Source organism: Rissa tridactyla, chromosome 2 (genome assembly GCF_028500815.1).
Source record: "Rissa tridactyla isolate bRisTri1 chromosome 2, bRisTri1.patW.cur.20221130, whole genome shotgun sequence".
Classification (NCBI taxonomy): domain Eukaryota; kingdom Metazoa; phylum Chordata; class Aves; order Charadriiformes; family Laridae; genus Rissa; species Rissa tridactyla.
The window spans coordinates 124,101,533-124,124,421 of record NC_071467.1 but is presented as its reverse complement, the minus strand read 5'-3'; the positions used below and the strand labels follow the sequence as shown (position 1 = coordinate 124,124,421).

General features: G+C 38.7%; 1 protein-coding gene across 5 annotated transcripts in view; it reads left to right on the top strand.

The window, feature by feature from the left end:
- Positions 1-22,889, top strand: part of RBMS3 (RNA binding motif single stranded interacting protein 3) — a 719,476-nt gene that overhangs the window by 80,706 nt on the left and 615,881 nt on the right. The window contains exon 1 of one of the 5 annotated variants that reach the window (XM_054189956.1): positions 20,654-20,758. The exons of the other annotated variants lie outside the window; for them this stretch is intronic. Coding sequence (XP_054045931.1) covers positions 20,654-20,758 — 105 coding nt within the window. Of the gene's footprint in view, positions 1-20,653; positions 20,759-22,889 lie in introns of those variants that run through there. 5 annotated transcript variants of the gene reach the window in all.

Genomic DNA, 22,889 nt, shown 5'->3' with positions numbered 1-22,889 from the left:
GTGCAGAAATGGTCAAAAGGCAAACAAAATACTTGCTTTGGTAGCTTCTTCTTGTCCCTGGAATTTGGACATTTGTACAATACAGACATTCAATCTGTATTGAAGCTTTTGCGTTTTACAGTTTCATAAAACTGAAGTTATTTTAAAGGACAATCAGTTCCTGCAGGTGGTAACTAGACTGATTTTTTTAGTCTTCATTTATTTTCTTCAACACATTACCAAAGCAACTGATAGACATCTGAAAAGGTGACTGACTTCTGCCTCTGAATATTTATGCATTTGTAAAATATATTTCTTTGTTATTATTTTTAATTGTGCATGGTCCTATGTAATCAAGACAAATGATAGTAATAATAAGTACAAGTCAACTTTTCAGAATTATGTTTATATATTCATTTTAGTTATAGTGCAATTCAGATTGTGATGCTGTTTTTCTTCAGTTTCTATTTGGGAAAGACCTGCTAGCTTACCAATATGTGTTGAATGTCTGCCTTCACAGAAAAGGGTAGAGGATTGTTGGGGTTGTCGTAGTGTAGTATCAGATGCTGTCAGAGACTGTAAAAGGGACATTTTCCTAATGGCCATCTCTTGACGCTGGAGTAGTTGCCCAATAAAAAGTATTTCTTGTATTTCCCATTTTCAGGAGTTTTTGAGAAGCTTTCAGTGCTCTGAGGGTGACTGACCCTTCATTCCCAGAGCACCACGGCATGTGGATGTGCCTCTCTGTGTTCAGCAGAGCAGTTAAGTGCATTCTTAAGTTTAAAGATGTGAGTAAAGTTAAGTATGTGCTTCTCTGCTTTGTAAAAAGTTATGGCTGTCTCAATCTTGGACAGTAAAGACTAGTTTGCTGACATCTGGGCAAGCTTCAAAGACCTGTCCAGCTGTGAGTTGCCATCTCTGGTTTCTGCTCCGGTTCAGGGGCATCTTCAAGAGTTCATTGAGGTTGAGGAACGGCCTCAGAGTGCTGCAGATTACAGCTTTCCCTAGCGATGCCTGCCTTTTCTCCATTATACCTGGCACAAACAATCAAATAAATGCAAACCAGAGAAGCAAAATAAATCAGACAGAAGCCTCAGAGGTAAATGAAGAACCTTTGTTTTCCATTTAAATCTGCTGGATGCAGTAGTCTGAATGCCAGACCTTGGATCTCTTGAAAATGACTTATTCCCGGCATAATTTGCCACCTACATTAGACTGAATGAAAATCCATCAGCGAATGGCTTCCAGGTAGAGACTCTGCAACGTTTGGATTTAGTTCCAAATTTCAAAGGTTGTTTAGAAAATCCAGGTCAGGATTCAGAGCTGAATTTCAAATGTCCCTGAAGTTCATGTTTGTTCAGACCTAAGCTTACAGATCTGAACCAACATGATAATGCAGATTTAAAATAAGAACTTCTAGGTTTATGTAGAATCGCTTATTCAAACTCTTGGTTCCTTTTTTCTCTGTGGTATTATTTACCAGTCACAAGGGCACGTAAAACAACTACTTAATAATTATGAAATGCTAAAGCCACTCGTTATGCATTGAAAATGTGTGAGTGCAAATTCTCTAAATGATGTGGAAGTTGGACTGTTGGGAACATTCAGATTGTACATTATGAAAGTGTAGGCTACTCTCTAGTACATTTGTCTGATATACAAGACAATTTCATCTCAACTTGGATGAGATACAGAAGCGTAGGCTCTGTGGAATATGAAGTGGGCTTGGTGGAGCAGAGGGAAATTCATGTTATGTTCAATGTGCCTAGTAAATAATGAGATATTAAATTATAATGTGTTCCAGGAGTTTTCAACTGTATTTTCTCTTTAATCATTTCATTATTCAGACTCCTTTGTTTCTGACTTGTGTCTTTCATTAGAATTTTAGGACTCGAGTATGTGTGTGGGGAGCTCTGTGAAGCTCCCTGTGGCACCTCCACGGCATTAATTCCTTCAAATAAGAAGGAGGTTTGTCCGCAGTAGAATCTGGGCAACCCTGTGAAAACAGGCTTCATCTACAGCAGCCACCACGTATAGCTGGAGCTTCGTTGGACTGTCTCTCACTTCCATGGCAGCATACTTTGAATGAGCAGATGTGAACCCTTTTGCAGTGAGACTTGCAGCACAAGTGACGTGGTGTGACTGCAGGAGTGGAAGCAAAGGGAAGGACTCTTGTAGCCTTACGTGAGCGAGCGTTATCCTGCTCGGTGTTCCCATCCCTTGGCATCGCTGTGTGAGCGTTGGACCAGCAAGCAGGATTGGTGCTTTCAAACAGATGGGCCTGAGCACAGTCTGAGCCAAGGGAAACATGTATGTGAATCACTTGTGGGTGTTAAGGGCAGGATTCCCATTTGATATTCTCAGCATCGCAGCAGGTATAAGGATCCAAACATTTAAACAGTGTAAAGCACTTGAGCCTCTTAAAAATGCATGATAGATAGCTAAATTCCTGGTAGTGGAAAGGGGAAGGAAGCTTCTGCAGGTAGGCTCAGCAAGCAGCAGCGGATTTAGGGCTGTGCAGTCTTATTTGTTACCAATGAGTCAAAGAAATGCTGGCATGGGAAATTGGGACCAGGAAGGCAAATAGGCTTCTAATGCATGGTCTTAGTGAAACTCAAGGACAGACTTTTCAGCTATTTCCCTTTGATTACCAGGTGCTAAAGTCCGTATTACAGGAAAGCAAGGAAAGTGCTTTAATGATGTTTCCATAAACAAGATCCTGATTTCCTGGACTGAAGCCTCAGGGAGCATTATAATGTGGCAATTGGTATGGGCTGGTGTACTGGTTGTTTTGTTTTACCTTGTGCTATTCAGAGGAGCCTAAAGGTGTTTGATCCCTGGTCGCTCATGACTTTCTTATGTTTCTTTGAAAATCTCCTCTTTAATGTTCACTGTAAAATAAACCCTGTTGACATTGGCTATGTTTATGGTACCAGACTGCAAGAGCTCTCCTTTCTGCGTTTCCCAGTCTGGGCACGCAAACTAGCCATTCTTTATTTCCATATGGGATAAGACTTGGCCATGCAAGTACACTATTCTCCCAGACCGAGGGTTTTAAGGAAAGGAAACATGCTTAGGTAGGAGCAAGGACATGCTCCAAGAGACATCCTGCTGGACTAGGCGAGCAGGAATACAAGTCATACATTAATGTACCCCCACTGGTAAATCCATACATTGACACAGACAATACTGTGTCTCTTAGTACTTTTCATATACACAGAATTTATCCAAATATGGTGCTTACTGAATACCCTGACATATTATTTATGAAAACACTTATTTAGGTGCACAGTTATTTCACTTGCATGCTCATGCCTTTTTTTTTTTTTTTTTTTTTAATGTGACTGAATGGACTGGTATACATGTATAGTTGTCGGGGCCACAACCGGAACAATTTAACTTACTGTAAATAAAAAGCCAGAAAATCTTTGCAGTCTTGGATAAGGTCACACTTTCAGTGTGGGTCCAGGGTCAATCCCAATTAAACTACACAATTGCAGTAAGAGAACATTAAGGTTGCAAAGATCATACTCCAGAATTGGAAACTTTGGAGCATATGTTGTCTGAATTCTTTGGTGCATAGCAGTATTGTCTTTAACAACGATACGTAGGCACACATACATTCGCATTATCAGCTGATGGCAAATGTGCCCATAGATGGCACTCAGAAATATGTAACAGTGTTTATGGCTTTTGAAGGATCAATAAAGTTCATTGTTGTGCAGTCCAAATAGCTCCCTTTGGCGCAGCTCTCTTTACGGCAGCTTTGAACAGGAAAGCCCTTGTTGGAGGGTTCTGAGAAATGGTAATGTAGTTTCAAAGATACTCATATAATATATATATTTTACTAAATTGAAGCATTTGATAAATAATACAAAGCCAATGTAGGAAATACTAAATGCGGTTTAATTTGGCTGCTGCTATGTTGTAGGGTGTTCTCAAATAAATATGCATTTTATTTAGAAGATCATTGCTTTGCTGGTATGAAAATATGCAGCGCTGATCTGAAATGTGACTTGACACTTGAAAATATAACCTAGAACTAGCAAAAGGAGTAAAAGAAAACATGCTGGCCTGCCATCCTCTTCGCTTAGCACTTGACTTACAGATGCCCTACATTCAAAACATTTTTTTTTTTTTTAAATGGAGACTCGTGGATGTATTTATTTCATGATTATCTCTATGTCTTCCTCCACATTCAGGTCCTTTTGTGAACAGCTGCTAACTGTGCCCGTGCATACTATACGCTGGCTTGCGTCTTTCATAATAAGCACCTTCAAAACATGATTATATGAAGTTACCTGGGGGCACTGAAACCTTCAGAGAGGCAGTGGTATCGGTCTTACAGGGGTAAACACTCCTCTGCTTGGCAGAGGTTCTTTAGCGCATTGGTTGCCCTACATCCACTCCAAATCTGCAAGCTGGTGTTCGTATGCTGTGTACGACATGTGTAAATGGACTATATTATCCAGATTCAGTGCCCTGCTGGTATGACCCCAAATCTTTTGCAGATAGTAGGGAGGGAGTCACCCTTGTCTGCAGTTTCAGATGGCTGACAAATTCTCTCTGAAAACTTCAGGCTGTAATACTCCATCCTGTTTCAATATGGTAAGGAGTCAGATTTGTACATGCTTACATCTAAATACAAATGAATATAAATAATAGGTGGGTATTTTCATTTGATATTCTGTTCAGTGGAAGAATGAGTCAATTGATTAACCTATTATTCAGTCCATTATTCAGGGTTGTATCACAATGAAGTCACAATTATTTATGAAACTTTGATTAATTTTAAATCTGTTCTTGGCTTTAGGACATCAATTAAACTATATAAAAAGAAGCAATTAGTCACTTTACCTTTTAAGAATTTTTTATTTAAGTTCATACAAAGATTTATTTCTATCTTGGAAAAGACTATAGCCATATGCCACTGTGTTTGTCTCTCTTAGGTCTGTTATTTCACCTACTGTTTTCATTTAATTCCAAAAAATTTGCTGAAAGCTGTGAGTACTCAGCACCTTCCCAAACCGGGCTACTTGGGTTTCATCGCCTAAGTATGCATACAGGCATTAGCTTTAGGTAGAAGTGTTTTGAAATGCTGGGCAGTGGTTTCTAGCAGGAATGCTAATCTTTATGAGCACCACCACTGAGATTTCATTCTTTGAGGGCTACCCCTTGCGGTAGTGAAAAAGCCTGTGTTTCAATGATCCTATCACCTCTGTTGGCTGGAGTTTTAACTCCTGGTAGGGCCACTTAAGCCTAACAGGTCAAAAAGGCCAGATGAAATGAAGTTCACTGTTTTGCCAGATTGGCAGATGATTGATAGTTCTGTAACTTACAGTCATTAGCAAAATAAAGTCAAGCATCAAAAATATACTAAGGTAGTCGCGCTAGCAAGGTAATGGACTTTGCAATTTTTGCGAGTCTTGATGTAAGTCATTGGTAAAGCCAGGCCTCTACGACAGTCTTTTCTGAGGTTAAGTATGTAAGTAAATTTCTAGAGCATTAGAACAATAGTTGCAATAATAAAAGTTGATAGTGGTAATGAAAGAAACGGACAAACGCAAGCCCTAAATCCTTGGAGTGCGCAAACATCAGTGCTGACAAAAAGCAATTTAAAAATGAAAAAATCTGTAATATATCCAAGGATGCAAGATAGTTACTATTCAGTGAGCATAACGTTAATTCAGAAACGGCGTCATCACTCATAGGCTAAGAGCCAGTTATGACTGTGGAGTTACTCATCAGCATGCTCCGACTGACAACATTGCTAGGCTGGTATCTTTGCAATAATGGCAATAACAAAAGTTGGGGCAGTCAAAATATATTGGAGAAAGCAATGAGCAAGCACAATCCCTGTATTTTAGATCAGCATGAGGAAAAAATGATAATCAGTGCCCAGTGTCAGAATTCAGAGTAAGCAGAAACCATTGCTAAATGTGGCTGTCTACAAGACATAGGAGTCATCCAAATGGCGTCACTAGTAATTGGTTTAATTGATTTAACTTTTCCTAAAAGGAGATTTAGGCTAGATCTTGAAGACATGAGATGGTATAGATGAGGTGATATTAGAAGTTAACAGATTTTTTTGTTTGGTAACACTGAAGAACAAATTCACTTGAAAAGCGCACCCCTTTTATGACAATGCTGTAAAAACATGAGGGTCATACTTTGGGATGTTTTAACTTTTTTTCAGTGTCAGGAAAAGTGCTCTGCTCCTCTTGGAACTGGTGTAGCTGCAGTTGAAATACAGTTTTGGGAGCCAGGCATAAGAGTAGACAAACCGGATAGACCCCAGAGGAGGGTAACAGGAAAAGAGGATTAGAAAACGTGCTTATGGAAACAAGGTGAAGGAACTGATTTGTCTAATTTAGCAAAAAGAGGCCTGAGGGGACACTTCATCTCCCAAAACATACACGAACGATGGAAAGGAATAGTGAGCAATTGTTCCAACACTGTGACCGTCGTTCAGGGCTCCTCATTAGAGGCTTTTAAAAAGCGGTTAGAGGAAACTCTGCCAGGGATAGTCTACAACAGCTTGATCCCAACTTAATGCAAAGAGTGGGGCCAAAACAGCCTTGGAATTCTTTTCCAGCTCTTCTTTTTTATGATCCTAGAAAAAGTATAAGGAAAAGGCTCATCAAGACACAACAAAACAAATTTCCAGTTGTACCGATGAAAGGAGTCTACGTGTGTTGAGGCTCAGATCCTGTACAAGTCAGCCCTGATGTGCCATTGTCTTTTTTAGAATGATCGTATCGTAGATGCTGCAACAGCTGTTATTGATTTTGAAAAAAGTGTCTCTGAAGTCTGCATAACTGAAGGACAGAAAAGAAACAAGCCAAAAAAAGCATTAACTCCTCAGAAATACCTCTGAAAAAAGAGGCAGCAAAAAGTTGTAAAACAAAAGACAATGCAGTACAAGGCAACATGAGTAGAAATGAAGGGAACAACAAGGATAATTTAATCAAGAAGTTAAACAGTTGGTTAAGGGGATTGTAGTAAAGTATTCTACCAGTTCAACTACCGAACTTGATTTAGACTTTCACCATTCTGAAATTGCTATTATGGCATCTGCATTACAGGTACGCTAGGAAAATATGATAAACATTCATAAACTTGAGAAAACTTCAGGTGAAGCTCAAACCACCAGGGAAACGCTTGTGAGAATGAGATGGCTAATAAATTACTGATTTCTTCAGCAAAGCAAGGAACTAGGAAAATCTCACAGAATAATGGGGAATGCAGCATTATAGCCAAAATGCCAAAGAACAGAGGTGTAAGCAATCATAGCAGTTATCAAACTAAGCAACTGCGACTGTTATACTTCTTCCAGTGACAGGCAAACTCTTCCACATTGTCATATAAAATAAAATGAAAGAAATGGTTGTGCTGAAGCTTAGATTTCCACCTGGAAAATTAACCTGTCAACTGACTTTTTACACGTGGGCTAATCATTCAAGGGAACATCAAATGGCTTAAAAAAATTCATACTTTTTCTGAAATCACGCGACAGATTTCTTTATAAATTACTCTGAAACATCTTGATGTGTCACCATATGCCAATAAAAATAATTTTATCAAGGTGCAGCGTGTACAGCTAAATCAATGTAAACTTGAGCAAATGATTTGATAATAGATAAATGTCAAACGTGGTTGTATTATCTCACCTCTGGCATTTGAGTGGCCATTATTCTGAAAAATGTAGGTGTACACAGCGCAAGCACTGTATGACTCAGAAGCCGTACACTGGAACTAGTTAGATTTTGCTGGTTGCAGAAGCCTTCCAAATGACAAAAATCCCCCCCCATGCAGTTCAAGACCGTTCAGCATCATAAACATGAGCTGGTTATCAATCAGCTGTGAGTAAACAACAGATATTGCAGCAAGAACCCCCCAGGTCCTAGCTCACACATTAGTTTAGGAGGCAGAGCATACAAGCAGTAATGCACATCCTTTGCAGTAGATTATGGGTCAGTACAGATGTATAAAAGGAAATGCTGTCAAGTAGCCAAAATGTGCTTCCATTTAAAAGAGACTTAGTTTTCAAGGGTCTACAACTGGAAGGCTAACCAACAGATCGTCAAGTCAGAAGTTAGTTCTGATAGAGAAAGAGAGAGCCTTAAAAAGACTAGGCATTAAGTGGGATTAATTCATAACAAATACCAGAATTCGTCAGAGTTTTCAGATAATTATGCTTTATCATTAAAGCTATTCAGAAAGGAAAAAGGGAAATGTTTGCTGGGAGTTGTGAATCAAGGCAGGGCATCAGCCATGACAGCTCTGCCATGGGGCAGTTGGAGCAGCACAAGAAGGCGGCCCACAAAAACAATCTCTCTAATTGAACTTTATGCAGTGTGGGAAATACTGCAATATTTAACAATTCTGGGAATATGTAGAAAGCTGTCCAAATAAAAAAAAAAAAACCTGGCAAGGCCTCATTCTGGCCCTAAGCTACTTTGGATGGTAGAGGAAAGAATCATCCTGGAGTTTAAGGATCTCTTGTGTTTCTATAGTCCTTGCAGTTATAAAAGGTTTGTGTATGGAATATAACTATTTCATCACTGAGTAATATATTACAGGGGGTAACTAGCTATTACTAGTTCATTTAAGAAAATACTTTCAAAAGGCACTGTGTGCCAAAATTGCAAGACTAAATATATTGAATTGTAAAAAAAGGCATTAATGATTGCTTCCTGGAGATGAGCATTATAGGTTTCAATTTGTAGCTACAAAGCAATGAAATTTTCAGTACACTCAGAAAATTGCACATTGTATATTAAGTGAATTGAAGACTTTGAAAATGGATATGGGTGTTCAATTTTTATATCCATACAACTGTGGAAGAACTAGGGAAAAACACCTGCTTTGACTTGACTTCTGAAGGAAAATGGTGGTGCAAAATTGCTAATTAAAAGCAAAAAAAAAAAAAAAAAAGGGAAATCACACACATATCCCCCAACTTGATAAAATATGTTCATATGTTCAGCACAGTCTTCCTGTAAGCTACCAGAATCACCCAAGTACTTGTAAAAATGAATAGAAAACTTTACTAGCTTTAAATCAGTGCAGGCAGGGCAATCACAGGCTCCCTTATCACTTCCAAAAATTACCTGCTTAGAGTAAATTGGAGCCCTTTGATAGTTCAGATAGCTGTACAATTCACATGTTCAGAGTGGTGATCACCTTCAAATTTAAGCACTTAATTTAAGAGCTTCAATAATTTTAAATTGCTGTGCCACCGAGTGGCAGACAGAGACTGGAGTGCTACAGTATTTTAAAAACACTTTGGTGTTCTGCTTAATATTTTTATTTCAGGGACTTCAGAGAGGGAGTCAAAAGTGGAAAAAGGAACAGATTTCAAGATTAATGTGGAAAAGTAAGAGACTTTATGTTTTTCTAAAAATCAGAGCAGAGGAGGTCTTCTCTGGATAAGGTACAGCTCCTAAGCCTGTGCTTGGCCTTTTCTCTGAACTGTTTGACCAAAATCCTTGTGTGGGCTGCAGCAGAAGGCAGAAAGAGAGGTAATGGCGTTTACATGGGCATCAAGAGACTTTTCTGTCTATTTACTCTGCCGGAAGAGCCTGCCCAGGTTCGGTTTGTTTCCATGAGGCATTTCTTAACACCTACTTCCGCAGAAGCAGCAAGGAGTGAAAACTTTACTGTTATTTGAATGCTTCCCCACTTGCGGGTTCAGATATTTGTACCTGGCTGCAGGTTTGTTCATTTGTTATTTTGGTTTTACTGAACTTCAGTCTTATGTCAGGATAAATCCTTCCCATGTGCTTTTAACTAGCCCTGTACAGCATTTATCGATGAAATGCTTTGCTGAAGACTGAGCTGAGCTGAGCTGTAAGAGGCTACCGTGGATTTGGTCCCAGCAGGTAGGGGAGGCGCAGAGCTTGCCACAAAGACCCTCACAGCCCCATAACTCCGTCAGGCTCCAGATGCGGGGAGCAAGATTTTTTGAGCGTAATGGGAAAGTCAGCCTTCAGAGACGATTATTCACGCCCGCTTGGGAGGAGGTGCAAGTTTTTGGACTAGGAAGGTATCACTCCAGCCTCCTGCAGCCTGGCTGACAACAGGTACCGCTCTTCAGGCTGGAAGGGGAATGGAGCAGGGAGCAGCAAACTGCAGCCTCCAGAAAGCTTGCAAATGAAACGCCAATAATTAAATCTTACCTGAAAAGCCTAGGAGCAATTCACTAGAGCTGATACCTTGTGACCTCTCATTTAGCAGTACGGGACCAAAATTAGGCTCCTGAGAGGTAAATGTGAATAGTGTCTTTCACTTCCAGAAAACTAGAATCTGGCTCACAGAGACTTTATTACTGAGGGTGCCACTTTAAATGCTAATCACTATTTGCAGGCTCATTACAGCTTCAGACCGGCCTCTTCAAAGGAATGAAGGGGTATTATGTGTTCATTTACCAGCGAAATTCAAACTCCTTTGAAAATCCCAGCTTGAAGGTACAAGGACACAGGCCAAACGTGAGTTCAGTGATTGTTTTGCCAAGGCCTCTTTCAGTATCTGTGCATACAGTCCCAGCCTATGCGATGATCTTGTGTTGGCGTACCAAAGTTGGACCTAAGGGGTGTTATGAAATCTAACATCTCAGACTAACATCACCCAGCTGGAGGAGAAGTGGCTGTTTCTCTGAGGGAGCTGCAATAAGCTGTGCTGGCCGAGCACGGAATCATTCCCCAGTACAGTGTGCCGAAACACCCACTGGTTTAATTGGGAATTTAGAAATGCTGATGTTAACCCTATTAATGCAGCCAGGGTATATGCATCATACTGGATACAACTTTTATGTTATAAGGAAAGCTGGCCTGCTTCCACTGCAGATTGTGTTTCTTCTAGCCAAGTACCCTGACGCAGGACTTGGCTTAACACACCACTGATTTACGCTACTGAGACTCTTCTGTACACCTGGTGAAGGTCTTGTTGGGGTTCCACTGGATCTCTGCCTTTGTTGGATGATTTTTTTTGGTTTAACTTAAGCAGGTTGTGTAGGTTGAGTTGTGGCTTTTCTGCCTGCAATCTGAACGGCCAGATTAATTTTTAAACTAAACTCTCCCTGCCCCACTCCCAACTACTTGAATGGATTTATACTGTGTTTAAGCACAGCAAAACTGTGTTGAGCAATTTCTTCCATTTTTAATGAATATCAGCTCACTTTCCTTCTTGTTTTTTTTTTTCCAAGAGCATACATTTTTTGTGACATGTCCCAGGAAGAACCGTTTTCGTCTGTATTTCAGCTCTTACTGTGATATTCCAGACAACTTGTAGTTTGGGTCTATGACTGTGAGCTTCTTCTCTTCCACACGACTGATTTCCTGAAATCCAGTGCTATGGTGTTTGGATCTAGTTGTCTTGCTCAAGAGTTGCATCTGCTGACTGAAGCTTACATTTAAGGTTGTGAAAAGTTTCATACTCCGCCTTCCAAAGTGTTCAGGTGTTGAAAGCAGGCTGCGAATGTTTCGAGAACGGCTGTGCTGGAGCTTGCAGAGAGGTCAAGCGATGCGAAAATTGACTCGACTTTTGCATGTGTGTGAGCCTGGTGGTCAGCCTAGGTTTGTCACTTGTCTTTGACGTGAAAAGAAGGTGTTAGAAATCACCCAGTACACAGCTAGGGAGTTTCTGCCCAGAATAATCGCAGAGACCTGGAGATATGCTCTGAAGCACCAAGTTTAATCTATTTCTATTTTATTGTGAGTAAAATCTGAAGTAGTTCTGAACAGAGGTAATGAGGTTACATCAACATGTTATTGGAGAGGTTTGGGTATCTAGGGAGGGGTATTGTTCGTTTCCCTCCCGTTTTCTGGTTACACATCTGAGAGTTAGTATCTGAGAGGGCTGTACGGCTTGCAGATTTTGGAATAATGGTGTTGCTACGTTCTTGATGGCTTTTGCCTAGAAAAAGGAGAAAGGCAAAATCAAACTGTATTTCTTTGAGTGAATTGATCAGCCAGTGCTTGGGACGCAGGTTGCTTCCTTGTTTTTATTTAAGGAAAAATCAGTAATCTTTGTCTTGTCCCTGAATTTACACTGGCTTCCTATGTTTCAATACGAATTTGAATTTTATCCCATTACAAACTTTCATTTCTCCTGTTCTTTCTCTATGAATAAATTTCTATGTGTTCATTTACCTGTTCAGATTCTTTTTACTGAAAGTTGCTGTCTGTCAAAGAGTTCTTACTGCTCAAGTTATTTACTTTATGACGTCCTGAATCGACTCTGTAGACTGCAATTACGAATTATTTTATATATTTTATATTTACGTATATTTTTATTTTTATTTAATGTATTTTTATTTTTTATTTATATTATTTTAATGTTTCATTTTATATTATTATTATATTATATTAACTTTTATAGGTGGTATCGGACGGTTGCTTCACAGTTCAATTTTGATGCCACATCTGTAATGCTGAAGGACAGTGGGCATACGTGACTAGCCCTCTCACCAGCCTGGGCCTGAAAGTGGAAAGACTTGTATGTAATGGCAGAAAAGACCAGTATTTAAAAAAAAAAAAAAAAAAAAAAGGCTTATAATGCAAAAACTATCTCTTCTATTATTTTTCCAGGTCCTTTGACCTTGTCTTTTACAAGAAGTATGCTGCGTCTATCTTGTAGAGGAGCCTTTTAATTTTAGGATCCTTGCTTGAGTTTCTCAGTAACTCACAACAGGTGCGCAGTTGTCAGGACAGAATTGTACCTCTGTACACCCACGGCTCTGTCCTCCCACGGTTGGAAGAAATACCTGGGGTTTTCCCAGGGATGTGACTTTGTCATGGAAACTGCACTCCTTACCAGTAAAATTGTGAACATTTTTAATTTCCTCATGGGAGGAAGGAGAATAAAATTAATTCCAAAGCTGAAAATGTTGAATGGCATTCCCAGACTCACCAGTGGTTTATATAACAGAATCTGTCACTTCAGAAAATTCATAACCCAATCTCTCTTCATAGTACAAGCAGTCTTATAATTTAACAGCATAAGAAAATTCAAGAATGCCAATGTGGACACCCCTGTGTTTCACTGCAGGAAAGAATTACAGCACAGTTCTCAGGAATTCTGTTGTGCAAGAAGTAGCTATAGCATATAAAATGCTGGTATTCAACTAATATGCCTTTATTTTACACTATGCCTCAATTGAATGAAGGAAAAATACCCAAACAAAACTGTACTACATTCTGATTATTACAAAATCACGGTTATGTTTTCTATCAGAATCATTTTAGTAAGCGTATACCACAAAATCACAGAAAATACTGCTCCTATAAATAAAGATAGCAGCACGAGAGGTGGCTGAGTCAGTGTGAAGAATAACTGGGTTTTACTGGCAAAAGGGCGATATTTTGAATACTCATAATTTATTTACTCTATCTATCTTAAAATTTCAGCCCATCAATTATACATGAAACTGAATACCATAGTATAGAAGAGGACTAAAAGGCAAGTATTCATTTCCAGCTCTAACATCTCAGTCTTTAAACAAGACCGTCTCCTTAGCATACTGGCAAGACAGATGGATAAGTGTTGGTAGATATGAGATTTATAGTTTGGCATTATTTAACTTCTCCATAATTTGCTTGTACTAGTGCCCTTGAGACACATTTTTTCAGAAAGTCTGATTTTTCTACATTTATTCTAGTAATGGTATATGGAGAGTTGTTAAGGAAATTAAAGTCCCATTTCAGGCCCCAGTTCAACAAAGCATTTAAGTAATGCTTAACTTAAAGTACATCTTAAACCAAATCCTATTTAACAAAGGCAAAAAAAAAGAGAAGCCTTCAGAGGGACTTCCCCACATGGTTCAAGTGAAGAATGCAGGGCTTTTGTTAAAGTGAACTTAAAAATGTTGCTAACAGGCGCAAGAGACTGTGGAAAGGGACGTTTAAAAAAGATATTACCTGTTATCCAGAAAGCCTGTGTGATGTGGTGAAGGAGGCAGGAAACTCAATTCAAATTTTAGAGCAGAATATAGAATGGACTGGATTTATCATGCTTAGGGGAAGTGCTTTGAGACAAAAGAAAAGAGCCGTATCTCGGCTCACAAACTTATTGTGCAGTTAGGCATGCTCCCCCAAGACATCATGACATTGGAGGCTTTGCTGAAAAGCTAGAAAAAAGACCTTGTCTAAGGATGAACGGAGAGACTTCCATCAAGCTGGCAGTTAAATCCCTTTTATCTTTCTGTCACTGGTAATACTTCCTCTTCTAGTGGCACCGTCTCTGCTCCCTGTCCTGCAGCAACTTTAGGGAGCTATATTGGCAGTTAATGACTATTTTAAAAAGTTTGCCTTGTACGGTCACAGGTCCTGGTAAAGGACTTGAAAAATTTTTATAGATAAGTATCAGATTTGGTATTCTGGAGCATAATATGTATTTCTGGTTCTCCTCGGCAGATTCCATGATATACCTTTCAGTTTTCCCAGTAAAACACCACTAAAAATATTCATGTCCACCTCACCTTCCCCAATAAATCGGAAGCTTTTATTTACAGTAGTAAACCCAGATACGGTTATTTTCTTCATACAGGTCACCTTCCTTATGAAAATTCATTCATACTCACCAGGAAAGTACCTGGTGACCTTGTGTCTTGCCACCTGGTGTAATGTAAATAAAAATCCACAATTTCACCTGATGATCAATAGTGAGGAAAAGAAAAGTAACTTTCTGGCTAAGTAAGTTCAGTTTCCTGGTTGTTCATGAAAGATTTAAGAAAGAGTAATTAAAAATAGCCATCAAGTATAAAACCAATCATGATGACAAAAACATTTTTCCACTCACTATTTTGGATTTTTAGGGAGGTCAAAATATACCTAAACCCCAAGTTTTGTTAGGCAAAAGAAGCAAGTTTATCCTGTTTAATGAAAATTCCCGTGTGACAGAAATTCAGCACTGCAAAATGGGTTATTTTTCCATATGACAGTAGAGGGAAAGCTCAGACTTGATAGCTTTCTTAATTAATTATGTCTCTGTATTTCAGCATATGAATGAAAGTTTTAACAGCCTTATACAAAATGTATAAATGGATCTGTAGTGAGTCTAAACAAACACACGTTAATATGTAGTTAATGACAAGAAGCTCTTTTCTTTATGTAGCAGCAAATTGTTATTAAGCAGAAGAAAGCTGATATTATGTTGATATTGCACTGCACAGTTCATTTCACCACATTTTTATTTTAACTTCAAGACACTTAGATCTTCCTCTGGGTACCTTTTATTAAGTTTGTCTGAAGAGGGCAGCCTTTCCTAATGCACTTGGAAGTTTCTTAATTTGGCAAGGTTACTGTACGCTGAACAAACTGACAAAGGACATGCTCACAATCCCCAATTTGCCTCTCGTTATTGCCTATGTTTTCCTTGAAGTCTCTTTCCACGTATATTTATTGAACAACTCCAAAGAATATTATTATTTTAAATATTTGACCTGTCTGCTAAAATACAGTCCGATTTCACTTACTCTCTGTGCTAAATGAATGGATACTTGCTGTGAGATTTCTAGAAAGAAATTTAAGGAGAAGGTTATTAGGAAATTTCTAAAATGTGGGTGTTGTTTATTCATTCTACAGTTTAGATATAAGTATCTTAAGTGCTAAGGTTGCATGTGAATAGAGCAGGGAAATATCTGTCCCTTTCTGTTGACAGTTCTCCTTATCTGTCATGTTTTCCATCCTGAACTCCTCTCCAGGCTTCAAAAAGAAGCATTAGCCTGAAAGTAGACAGAGTGATGTTACTTTTTCCTTTTATTTTATGCTTTAATCATAAAGAAACATTAAAAAAAATAATCTTACAGCAAATTCATGCATTGCAATGTTACCAGGAAAGATGAATGGCTACTCCACATTTATCAATTAGTGTGATAGATTTAAGGGCTCTTAGAAGAATTTATTGCCGTGGTGTGCCTCGATCACAGTGCAGGGAGGGGCATTGGAAGAAGCTGGAATGATATATTTTTGCAGTTATTGCTGCCCTAGCCACTATGTCGCATCTCTCCTCTTGCAGTGACAGCCCAATTTGAATGCCTGTCTCACCTTCTGTGGTGTTGGGATTTAGATCGCGTGATAGGCCTGGGGGAGAAGGAGCACAAGCTGAATGCAGGCAGCAAGCACAAGGGCTCAAACAAGGAGAACCTAAAGAGCAAGGTAGGTGGAGACAATAGGTGTAGGATTTCAGGGCCTTTAGATAAAAGGCATACTGTTTGCAAAAGAGTATTATCTGGATTACTAGAATCTCTACATAAAAATCAAGTCCAACATGTTGCATTGTGCAATAACAGTGACAGTGCGGATCCTGTGCAAAACACTCGGCTAACTGTATTCTCAGTAATTCTCTGTAGATACGTCTGCAACAGAATGAGAGTGCTTGATGTACCCAGGAGCCTGGCGAGTTTGCTGTGCTGGTTGACAGGTAGTAAACCTCGTACCGCTTCATAGTCACAGCGGCTGTCACCTGTGCTAGTTATATTATGCTACCACTGACTACAGTCAAACTGCAGGACAATGTCACCCCTTCAGTTTGTCAGCTCCTTGTCTCAGCTGATGATTAGGCAGTATCAGTGCTAATCTGGTCAAATGATCCCTTTTTTTACTTTGGCGACTTTTATTTTTTTTTAGGGAAAAAAGAATATAAAGACAAATTTCCCCACTGTGGTCACTAGGGTCAAAGTAGCAAATAACTGAATTTCTTCCTTCCACAAACTTGTACTATTATTTAGTGCTGCCAGGTGTTTAAGCTACCAAACTAATTGCAACCTAAAGTCATTGCCTGACAGAAAGCTTGCTCAAAATCTTATAATTACACAGGTATCTACCTGGTGTTATATTCCTTGAATTTTTCTTGCTATGTTCATTGATCTGAAAACACCAATTTCTTCCTACCTTGTCTTTCCTACAGCAGCCACTTGCTCAGAAGTCGAGGCAGATTGCTTCAGTTCCTTCCAGCCAGACGCTCTTCCAATGACTGGACCGCCCTGAAAAGTATGGGGCGCCTTCCTCTTCCTGCTTTAGTGCTGGATTGCTATGAAACAGAGCAGAAATTTCATTGTCTCCCTACTTAGAAAGTACTTAGCTTTCTGCGCATCAGACAAACAGTTGCACACTTGTGATATAGTCTTCTAAGACGTCGGATTCTCTCCCTGCAGGCCAAAGACCCACTAGCATATTCTTCCTAAATCCTCTAAGAAACTACACCTTAATTGTGTTTGTATCAGCATTTTCTCTTGAGACAACATCTAACTGAAATTGATTGCTTGTTTTCATTTTTTGTGACTGATCTTGGGAGGGAACATCATGCTCTTTGCCAGACGCCAATACTCGCTGTCTCTCACTGTTTCCTCTGTTTAATGAGTGGGTGTCTGTAAAAGGTATGGAGGATGGACTTCTGAGGTTGTAATGAGAAGAAAAGTACAAATAATTCTTACATTTCCAATACATCCCTATTTTGAAATTGGAAATGTGACTTTCTCTTTCCACTCGTTGGGATTGTTCTCAAAATTAGGTTTTAAAAAATTTGTCTAAGCTTATTGCGTCCTGGTCTTAATAATTTAGCAGGAATTTCCAGCATTTTTCCTGTCTTCTGGTTGCTTTTTGAATACTTTAAAAATTTTATTCTTCTGAGAATGACTCATTTATGTAGAAAATAGCCTTTTGTTGTTCACTTTTATCTGTCTCACCATTAAAGAGTTCATTAGAGTACCTCCTCCACCTTTCTATGATTGTATTGTTTGCAAATAAATATTTTTATTTTTGGACTTTCCTGAAGCTTCGTGATTCATGTCCTTGCCTCCCAGTACCGAAATACATGTAAAATATCCTGATTAGTACATCTAATGTATACCATCTTTTTACTTCAATTTCTGCGCTATTGTCTTTTGCTCTTCTCTCTTCTGGCTTTATTATAATCTTCAATGTAAGCATAATTCTGAATTCTTAGTGTCTTTGGTGAACATTAGTAGAAGAAGGAAAGATCCCCACACACCTTTATGAAAGCATCCATTGTTTTTGTATTTGTGTTTGTTCCTCTAATAATTTTTGGTACTCTATCTCTAAAGGTCCTACTCACTGTCAGTCTTCTGTGTGGTCACTTTGTTATGTTTTAACATCTCAGACCTGATATTACTCAAAGATTCTGGGTCACTTTTCATATTTCTTACCTGCTTTTTTGATGGGACAGATATCTTTCTCAGAATGGCTGCTGGAAGAGAACAGCTCTCACTACAGTGAAGTTCTTTTATGTTCCTGGTGTTATTCCTTTGTCTGAGATCAACGTATACTTGTTAATGCCATTTTTGCAGACCTATGCAAACTTCTAAAGAAAACCACATCTTTCAGTCCCACAAAACTTATCCCATTCCACTGTCTGCCGTAACCAAGACTGTCTTTTTAATAGTTAGTTCCCTACACCTCCTTGTGCCCCAGCATTTCATTTACTCAGGAAAATGGTGAGTTCGAAGGACATAAAAGATGTCATACGTTCCAAGTTCTTCTGATAACGCATCTTATATTTTATTGTGCATTCTTTCAATAGGAGTAGTAGATGTCCTGGTAATATCAATACTGTTTTATTCCCTGACTGATTGTTTAAAGTTACTGATTGCTGATAATATAATATCACTCAACATAACACTTTACTTCCTACCTTCCTTGTACTCTTTTGTCCACAGAAGCAGCTGCTAGCTTTTAAAAATCCACTTTCTGACTATATTATCTCTCATATGGCTGTGATGTGCTCCCCTACCTTCTCTGTACTGCTTAGAAGAGTTCTTGACCTTAAAGCATCGAACATTTCCCTATTCTCATTTTTCTTTTTTCACTCGAGCTGAGATGATTTCTCTCCTTATCTTATTGCATTTTTCCAAGTCTTGTGACTTTCTTACAATTTCTTAATTGTACATTTTATGGGATAAGGGTGCCAACTTTATGTCAACTCCATCTGGAAGACTTGAAGGTTGTTCCTCGATCTCTTTGCAGCTTATCTTCAAACTCTCTGGCTTTGGGAGAAAGTGCTGACTGCACAGCAAACGATGGTGTAAGTAGCATCTCCACAGAGAAGTTCTTTCACTGTATTAAAATTCCTAAGAATAAGTTTTTGCTTGTCACCAACAGTAACAGTTGTTCAGCTTGTTTGTGATTCAAGTACACTGCACTTTCATTGGCCAATACAAATGGGAATGGAGAAGGAATTAATGGCTACAGTATTGTTGGCTCGAGCTTGACCAGCCAGTTCTGTTAAGCTAGATGTGGTTTGCGATGGGTAGCGCAATCTCTAATATCAGTTCTTATTCAGTTTGTGAGATATAAAAGGCTTGTGGACTTCATCCCCGTTTAAAGATATACTTTGAAATTTCAAATATATTCATTATTAGTTTTAACAATCAAGTAGGATATGAGAGGTCATGAAGTGAAGTTGTTTTTTTTTTTTGTTTGTTTGTTTAGTATTCCTGGTTGGTAAGCGTAAAGAGAGTTTTTGAAGAGAGGATATTTTCATCCCTGGCTTTGTCCATAATTTTTTTTCCTTCCAGAGTGCGAAAATATCTATATTAAATTGGTGAACAGGAGTGGACAAAGAGAAAAAAGGGGGGAATCACAGTGTCATGACAAGCCCTATACCATGGTTCAGAGCCCATATCAAATTGCTAAACTGTCAAGAATCCACTGTTGAGGTGAGTGAGAGATGAATATGCTACTCTTGGCAATTTTACCTCAAAAATGGTGAGTCACTATGTTGATAACCAAGAGTAGACAGTGGATATAAAATGCAAGTGAGTACTTTGAGTGAGTGCCTGAGTTCCTATAAAAACATCTATTGAATGCATTTGCTTCATCAAAGCCCAAACCCACAGGTTCAGAGAGATGTACTCCTATGGTTGACAGCTCAGTCAATATCTCTCCTGCTCTGTATCTTCCTGTCATAGCATTGATTTCTGTAAGCTAGAGGAAGTAATCCCTGATGACATTGTGCAACAATCTTAAGGAAAGTTTGTTTTCCCACTGCGCACTTTTTTGTACACAACTTACAAATGTATTTCATTTACAATTTACTTAGAAACTTTACCTCTCGTAGTTCTGTTACATTTTACATCCTGACCACTGTACCCGGATCAGCTGCTTTTTTAATGTTTTCCTCTTGATTTTATACTTTTATGGGACAACATACTTGATCATTCTCCTGCATCATTTCATCACTGCAAAACAAGTATGTCACTTTGACATATGCTACTCACTCAGCTGCCAAGCTAGCTGAAGAATGCGCCCTTTGCGTGCAAGAGAAGACCATACTGTCATGCCATGTGCCATTGTTCCACTGCTGTCAACACCACTACATTTCATTTTGTGTCCTAACCCCATGGTCAGCAATGTTCGCCAGCGACTGGTAAAAACTGCTCCATAGCTGTAATGAAATGATGTTCCTGTTATTAATCTAATTATCAACCTTTTCTGTCTTCATATTTCTGACAAAAAAAAAATAAAATCTATCTCTATGGAATTTCATAGTGCTAGTCTCACTGGAAAGCAGGTAGTTTGCCAGGCAGTTCTGGAGTATTTTTAACTGTGAGGAATGAGAACCTGAAAATTAATTTTACTTCTATGGTATTGAAGAAACTATGGATCTGTAAAGTACTTGCAATTTGTTTTGTCTTATGTCCAGAGTGGCACTAGCTATGAATTTCCAGCACAGTATTGGTATTCTTGAAAAATGGACGAGGCTGCAAAAGGAGAAAGGAATCGTATATATTTATGGCGCAGGAGTGAAAATGGCTTCATGGGTGAGTGGCACTTCTGTAATGAACAGGCTTCAGTGGGGTTTGTCTCCCCATGGAGCCAGGTGTGATACCAGATTGGAAGCACAGAGACCCTTTCCACTGAGCTGACTCCTCTGATACGTTGAGATGACATTTGTGAGGACGAGGCTGTGAAGGATTTAGTATCGTTAAGTGCACCAAGGTCTTACCCCACACAGAGAACCAACAAGGCTTAAGACTGTCTGGAGTCAGACCAGAGGCAGGGATGGATTGATATGTAGGCATGAAACCTATGTTGTTTCAAGAGATATAACTGGTTCAAATTTCAGACTCTGTAATTCCCTTAAGCGCTGTTTTAGATCAGACAGAATCAGATAAGTTGTCACCTTTTCTATTTAACTTGCATATAGAGATTAATATCTTGTCATTTTCTATATTGCATTGTTGTGGAATAAGCTCAATAAGTAAAAAGAAATAAAACTCAATACTTCAAAAACCAACCCTCTCCCCAGTCTGCTATGGTTAATGGCAAAAGGACTTCACCCACTATTTATTTCTGGCGAGTCGTAAGGGACATGATAGCTCTTTATAGTATGAGAGGTTAAAACTTTATTTTTCACTTGTGTTTCTCTTCATAAACTCCTGCTGTGAAATAGAATAAAATAAGCAATTGAACCCAAAAGCCTGTATCTGTCAATAAGCAGACATTGAATATTCCTTTTTAACACGGCATTATTGGTTCCTCTTTGCAAAAGTCACAGATATATAAAAATCCATGACAAAAAGAAAGGAAACTTCAAAGAAAGAACTTCAGTGCCTTAACATCTTACAGTGTTACCAGATGTCACTATTACTTTGTTCAGCAAGTGAACTTTTGAATTTAAGGAAAATTTAGGGAAATTCCACAACAAATAATAGCAAAAAGTAATCTAGATATCGGACAGTACAAAATATATCCTGAGTTTGATGTCAGACTTCACATAAAGATCTGGACTCTATACTCTTTAAACAAGCAACATCTCCAGTAAAACTGATGAACAAGATACTTGCTGAATGCCAGCAAGATTTTAGGCCAGGAAATTGAAGAGCCCAGGAACTGGTAGTATGTCATGTATATCATGTAACTATGACTGTATTCTCAGAGAACTACAGGTATAAGTCTAAGTAGATTTTTCTCTGAAAAAAATTGGTTTGATATGATTAAGTGTTTAGTATAATCTTCTGTTTACTTTCATATCATACTTTCTCTATTTGTAAGTAAAAATCTTTTCTCCCCTTCTGGCCCAGCCAAAAAATTCTGACAAAGTCCTGAAAGTCAAGACAGTACTTCACATCTTCACCAGTGAGATGCATTTGAAAGATTAACACAGTTTGTAGGAGTTCACACGGCAGTTCAAAAGTACCCCAATTGCATAGCAAATTTGCTACCATAATAACCCTTTAAACCCCAGAAGAGGACAAATTGCCTAGGTCCCTTGGTAGGAAGGAGAACAGGGAGCATGGGTAGACGTAATTTCACCTAACATTAGCCATCCAAAGTTAGATGTCCCAATTAAACTGGCTGCTTAGTCTCTGTCTCCAGTGAGCAGATGGAAGGAGACAGGTACTTCCAGACAGTAATTCATCCCATCTTAAGATACTTTTCCAAGTTAATGGGATGAATTGCCATGCCCATAAGAAGGCTTTATAAGTGTATTTGGCTGTAGAACAAGTTATAAACTTTGGCTTTTTTATCAGAATTTATACTCTTTCTTTGCTTTTAGAAATATTGTCAGAGTAATGACACTTGTAACTCTTTCTTCGTGCTCTGCTTTTCTTTCCTGATTTTGAAGTGTGGCCTTACATTGAAGCTCTTCTTAACTGAATGAGAAATTGTTTATGGACTATACATCGTCTTGGCTTGTATTGTATGTAGTCACTAATAGTCTTAGCCCAAAAATGAAATAGTAACATATCTTTTCATGAGCTCTGCTGTTGAGCCATACTCACACTTCCATGTATTCTCCTAAAAGTTTTATTCTGGCTTTGTACTGTGTTATCTACTGTGTTCTGTAGTAGGAATCTTCTGAGAAAAGTTTTCTTGCAAACTGCATATAAACCAGGAGCTTTGCACATACACTGCGTCATTTGCTCTTCTTTCATCTGTGCCACTTTA